At 37.3% G+C, this 6,337-nt stretch overlaps 1 protein-coding gene and 1 pseudogene across 1 annotated transcript; one reads left to right on the top strand and one right to left on the bottom strand.

Moving 5' to 3' along the window:
* The first annotated feature begins 450 nt into the window (after positions 1-450).
* On the top strand, positions 451-910 carry LOC143580206 (pleckstrin homology domain-containing protein 1 pseudogene; annotated as a pseudogene).
* A 1,184-nt stretch (positions 911-2,094) lies between these two features.
* On the bottom strand, positions 2,095-6,003 carry LOC143580207 (anthranilate synthase alpha subunit 1, chloroplastic-like). Its single transcript, XM_077063300.1, has 12 exons — positions 5,817-6,003; positions 5,540-5,724; positions 4,856-5,041; positions 3,789-3,944; positions 3,598-3,713; positions 3,353-3,526; positions 3,194-3,266; positions 3,051-3,107; positions 2,826-2,978; positions 2,671-2,751; positions 2,489-2,575; positions 2,095-2,415 (listed from the first exon to the last, which is right to left on the bottom strand). The coding sequence occupies exons 1-12, from the start codon at positions 6,001-6,003 to the stop codon at positions 2,095-2,097; spliced, it is 1,776 nt and encodes a 591-aa protein (XP_076919415.1).
* Positions 6,004-6,337: the final 334 nt, after the last annotated feature.

Raw genomic sequence — 6,337 nt, forward strand, 5'->3', positions numbered from 1 at the left:
TTCTCAAATATGATAAGTTTTCTTAGACCCCTCGTTATGTGACGTTATTAGTTAAGAAGAGTGACAAAATGACATAGTAGAGCTTTAAAGCCCAACACCATGCCATGCAGGTAATGGAGGGGCTTCAAGGCGTTAACACCTGACAAAGGAAGAAGTGTCGACTAATTGTGAGGGCTCAAATCAAAAGAGGTGGGCTTTAAGGGGCTTTTCAACCACAAGTCTTAAAAGAGTTTGAAGTTAAAGTTTTTGTTGTCTACGTGATTATCACGTGACATTTTAAGATAGATTATAAAACCCTTCCAAAACACATAGCGTAGAGTGAAATGAAAATGTAACTAAGATTTGGAAAAAAAAGAAAAGAAATACTAATGCAATATGACAAACCAAAATGCAATGACAGGGTGTTTCAGTGTCATAATAATACAAATAATAATAATAATAATTCTCCGCCCAAACTCCATCATCACCACCACCACTCTCTCTCTCAATGGCCAGCCTCTGGCGAGCCGTGATGGGCGACTCACCACCCAACCCGGACGACTACGACGGCGTGGAGTACTGGTCCAACCCCGAGCGAACCGGCTGGCTCAACAAACAAGGCGAGTACATCAAAACCTGGCGCCGCCGCTGGTTCGTTTTGAAACAAGGCAAACTCTTCTGGTTCAAGGACGCCGTCGTCACTCGCGGGTCACGCCCGCGTGGCGTCGTACCAGTGGCCACGTGTCTGACCGTGAAAGGCGCCGAAGATGTTATTCATAAGCAGTTTGCGTTTGAGGTGTCCACTCGGGCGGATACGATGTATTAGGAGAAGGAGGATTGGATTAATTCGATTGGAAGGTCGATTGTGCAGCACTCGAGGTCGGTTACGGTTAATGAGATTGTGGATTATGATCATAGCAATCGATCATGATGTTCATGAGTTGGTTAATTAGTTTCTCTCTGTGTAAAATTAGGTGTTGTCATAATTTGATTTTGATGCTTTAATTATTAATCGATCTGTTGTTCGTCTGGTTTGGTGATCGTTAGTGATTTGAGATCTTGATTTTGGTTGGAAATTAGGAATTTTTTTTTCTTTTTACTAAAAACGAATAAAGGTCTCGGGTAACTCAATGGTAAAAAAGAAGACTTTTCACGCTCGCGATCGCAGATTTGCAATTAATGCTAGACAGCTCAAGCCCACCATGTTTTGAAGAAAATCTATTGTTTAAAGGCTTACTATGATAAAATCCGGTTAGAATTGAATTCGAACGAATCTTTTATTCTCCTCTGATGCTAGTTGAGCTATAGCTCATTGGTTTTATTTTATTCGACTTGCAAACCAAACTTCAAAATACTTTTATTAATAATAATAGGTATTTATTTATTTTTAGAATAAGTAATTACGCATATTTATAATACACATTAGCCATCTGTATCATTTTTCAAAATTTTTTAACCATGTAAGATAAAAGATTTGAAAAAAGAGTTAAAAGAACTTGTTCATCCAGATCAACCCGTTTTGATTGGTCTAGCAAGTAACCAACCCTAGCTGTTCGATTTGTCGTTTTCTTGAAGTCGTAGTTAGCATTTGATATAGAACTCTTATCAAAACTCGCCAGACCATGAACACTCCTAGAACAATTGAAATGCCCATGCCACCCGACTGGTTTAATGCACATTCAGTAAAAGCCAAGTGTTTCGTTTAGAGCAACTTGTAAAGTAGCTATCGAAGCAGTAGCAGCTTGACATTCGAATATGGCATAATCATACGTGCAATATTTATGAAACATTTCTATCGGTTAAAATTTTATACAAAATAGTGATTTTGAAATAATCCATAAACTTTCAAACGTCCAACCAGACAGGTTTGGTGTGCTGTTTTCCGGAATTGTAGTTACTAGTTAAAGGTTTGCCCTTATATTCATTAAGACCAGTCGAACATGATCATAAAAGATCCTCGTTAAGCTACACAAATTGCCACTATTCTTAAAGCTTGTAAACAGTAAACTACACCTTTCATTTTACACTAGCAACACAATTTCATTTCCAACAACAAAACACCGGTCACCTATTACAACTCTTAACCTATATATTATGATAGTGATGCTAACTCACTCACTCACAAAAAGCCGACTCTGCCAGATCAATGGCTCGAGCTAAGCCAGCTACTTTGTGTTCACACTCTTGCTGCTCGTCATCTGGAACACTATCGGCTACAATACCGGCTCCAGCTTGAAGGTAAGCCACCCATTGCTTTTTTTTGCTATCTTTTTTGTATAAGCACACTGTGTCAAAACGGGCCTGGGTCGGGAACACCATTGTCCTTAGAGAAAGAGCCATATCCATATCTCCAGAAAATGAAATTGACCCGAACCCACCACTGTAGGGCCCGCGCCTTGTAACTTCCAGTTTATCAATTAGTTCCATTGCCTTCACCTGTATAAGAATAATACTTTCATCAAATTTGAACGGGCCGTTGTGGTTATGATTTATTTCTAATGGGTCAAACCTTTGGAGCACCACTAACTGTCCCGACAGGAAGTGCAGCACGAAGGGCCTCCCAACAAGTCATATGATCGAGCAACTCACCCGTTACCTTTAAACACAAAAAAAATGTAATTATGGTTAACGGGCCATTGTCTAAATAAGCGGGTCGGGCCAGGCTGGGTTGACCAACATATATTGACTTACAGTGGAACTGATGTGCATCACATGGGAGTATCGTTCAATGGTCATTAGCTTATCTACTTTAACCGAACCAGGTTTTGTGACCTACATACCGGCATTAACAAAGTCAACATTGTTGACAACGAAAATATTAGTTGACCTGTAAAAGTCAAAATAACCTTTCCAACATCATTCCTTCCCAAGTCAACCAACATGATGTGTTCCGCACGCTGCTTTTCATCATTTAGTAACATCTTTTCTAAGTGTCTGTCCTCAGCTGGAGTCTTTCCTCTTCTTATGGTCCCAGCTAAAGGTCGATTAATAACCGCATTCTGTCAATAAATACATAATATTAGTGATTTTTTACAATAGTAGGAATACGCATAAAGTTATAAACAACTAACATTTTTAACACGAGTGAGAATTTCTGGGCTTGAACCAACCAAGATACACCCTCGAGCCTGACAATTTGAAAAGTTTAGTTATAGAATGAATTAATGAATATGAGATAAATAAACAAATAGTATTATTTTTATAAATAATGCACCTGCAAATAAGTCATGTAGGGACTTGGATTCACAACTCTTAAAGCTCTGTAAATCTCAAAAGGATCCGCAAATGTTCTGCATTCAAAGCGTTGACTTAAAACAATTTACTTGGATTCACAACTCTTAAAGCTCTGTAAATCTCAAAAGGATCCGCAAATGTTCTGCATTCAAAGCGTTGACTTAAAACAATTTGGAAAATATCACCTGCAAGAATGTGCTCTTTTGCTTGCAAGACTGCTGCCTTGTATTCTTCTCGGGTCATGTTTGACCGGGTCAAAGGATTCCCGAATTGCTGGGTGCTTAATTGCACTGAGCCCGCAAGTAACTTTGGTCTAATGAGTAAAAACTTAAGTAAGGATAGTTAATGTGAAAGTGACAAAATAACGAAAGGTCAGTAACTTACGGGTCAACATCGTGTACTTTAGACACTAATTTTTTCAACCGTTTGATTCCATCTTTATAAGCTTCTTCGGTAGATGAATACTGATCAAGTCTCACCCAATGAATTATGTATGCTTTCTGAAGATCAAAGTTGTTATGATAAAGTTTCATAGAATTATGTTTAAAAGGGTATACAATTATGTTATCGAGTACCTTTTGCACGTGATCAAACACGATCACGTCTTTATATAATCCAAGATGGATGTCTGGTAGATTCCTGTCATCTTGTGGTGCATTTACAAACAACAGTTTTTTCTTCTCTACGTAACGAACCGTGTCATATGAAAAGTAACCAACCCAACCACCTGTTCATGATTGAAATTTAGAAATTGATGACATACTCATACTGTAGTTTAAAAACATTATGTGAAATCTTTAATGTTAAATCGTTATGGACGATACATAATTCGGTCCTTCCTCAAACATTCAATGTCAAATAAGTAAGTTTATTTTATGAGCAACTAATGTTTCACCAACCAATAATGAAATTCAACATAATGATTTGATGTGTATCCATAAAATAAGTGTATGTTTGGCCAAAGGCATTGCAGCATGATATGAAAGAAAACAGTTGCCAGTAAGGCTCCCTGTTGTGGGCTAACTAGGCGTCAAGATGGTGCCACATGGGCACTCTAAGACGCTACGCACCTCGCTGTGGAAGGTAAGGGGGCGCCAAGGGCTTTGGCACACCTTTGAGGGGATTTTGAGGTGGGGTCCGCATCATTTCAACCAATCACCCTTTTTTTTGTTTTTTTAATAGTAGTTAAAACATAACGCGCTTGCTAAAGCCTACCGCCTACGTGGCAGTGACATGGTCTTTTTAACTAGCCTTTTTAGTTAGCCCACAACACATAGCCTAAAATCCAAGGTTCATTAATCATTAAGCACTATATCTCTAACAACTACCTCCATCTCTACATGAACAGTGGCATTTATGAGCAACATTTAAGGACCATACTAGCTATAGTAAGTTGTGAGCAATAACTACAAATACAACTTCTACAAATTGAGATTCAACTGTTAGCAACAGAACTATCATATGTAGAAAGAACATATCAATAATTAGAAAGAAGTCAAGAACCATATATGCAAGTAGCAATAGTAAATAATTGGGATTTTTCTGTTAGCAGTTGAACAATCAGATATAGAAAGAACATATCATAAATGTTTCAGCAGACAAACATTTATTTCACATTAACATTAGACCAGGCCATATCGTAAAATGTATCAGGAAGGCCATCAACAAGTTGAGGCTTCCAACCATCAGATAGACTTTTCGGTATTTCCAAAGGATCGTCAACGACTTTATGAATCAAACTTCCTTTGTTATGATCCATAATGGTGACATTGTTTTCTTTAGCAATAACTTCAACTGATGGATCAGATCCAACCACACTGTATCGTCCCTACAAATTAAAATCAATATATTGAAGCCATTCGGTCAAAACAATGAGATTATGTTAATTAAATTCTCACTATAAAATAGGGTTGTGCATGAAAACAAAAAAAATTAATAAGAATATATAAAAAAAGAACCAAAACAAAAACCCATATTATGTTTTTGTAGAAACCATACTTTAGGTTCGGTTTTGGTTTTGCGTGTAATGAAAACCCAAAAAAACTGAACCAAAATGATTTCATAGATTTTCATTTTTTATTTTGAAGTAGTTTATAAGAAATTAATAAAGACTCAAACCCAAATATTTTAGTCCAAACGTATAATAATCCAAACGTACTTTTGGTTCGGTTTTACTGCAGACTCCCCTACTATAAAACAATTAGGTTAACATTCTAGTTCTTTGCCCCAATGTTAAATGAGATTATATTTGTTACTGTATGATTATTATTACTATTTTTTATTTCCAGGACAGGAATTTGGAATAAGAATGATTGATACAACTTACAACTTGTGAAGTTCGCAATCCGGGCTCAACAGACTCACACAGAAAGCTAGGAACCTCTCGGTCGTCTTCTTTAACCAGACAACGGTAAGCTAGCACCGGGGTTAAGTGATCAGCGAATATGCATCTATGAAGCGGTATTAAATTTCCTTTCCGTGAAGCTGCAATGAAGTCCGCTTCCTCGGCACCTTCATTCAACATCAATTTACAAAAGAACTCAATGCATATATAGAGATTACAAATCTACTACACAACAGGCATGCAAATTAAAGGAGATAACCTATAGATGGCGACTGAAGAACACATCGAACGGGGAACGCACGGCTGTTTCTGCTTGAGATTGCGGGCGAAAAAAGGCCGTGAAACGAGGGTGGTGACCCGAGATTAAGAGCTACAAATTGCATGATTCTTGGAGTACAAAATGCAGATGAAAGTTCCGAGTAGAAGGTTCCTTTGCATACATACATGTGTAATGTGTGTTTATTATATAGGCAACAGGAAGCTAGTTAATGCAGGTTTGGGACATGTGACCGCCATTACCATTTACCACGTCCACGTACAATAACCTTATTTCTTGCAAATCACCTCAAATTAGCCACTTGTACATCTTCACTGAAATCTGTACTTATGTTTTCTTTCTTTTATTCCTTTTAGCTTTTTCAATCATCTATAAGATATGAATTATATTATTACTGTATTTGTGTTTTTATACGATTTTCAATCTCAAAAGATGATCAAGGGTAAATCTATTCTTTTGTTTCTTTAGTGCACAAAGTGATTCTTGGTGTAGTACTTGCAAAG

This window comes from Bidens hawaiensis, unplaced genomic scaffold (assembly GCF_021521415.1).
Source record: "Bidens hawaiensis isolate Kalapana, Puna unplaced genomic scaffold, B.hawaiensis_p1.1 tig00030279_1, whole genome shotgun sequence".
NCBI lineage: Eukaryota > Viridiplantae > Streptophyta > Magnoliopsida > Asterales > Asteraceae > Bidens > Bidens hawaiensis.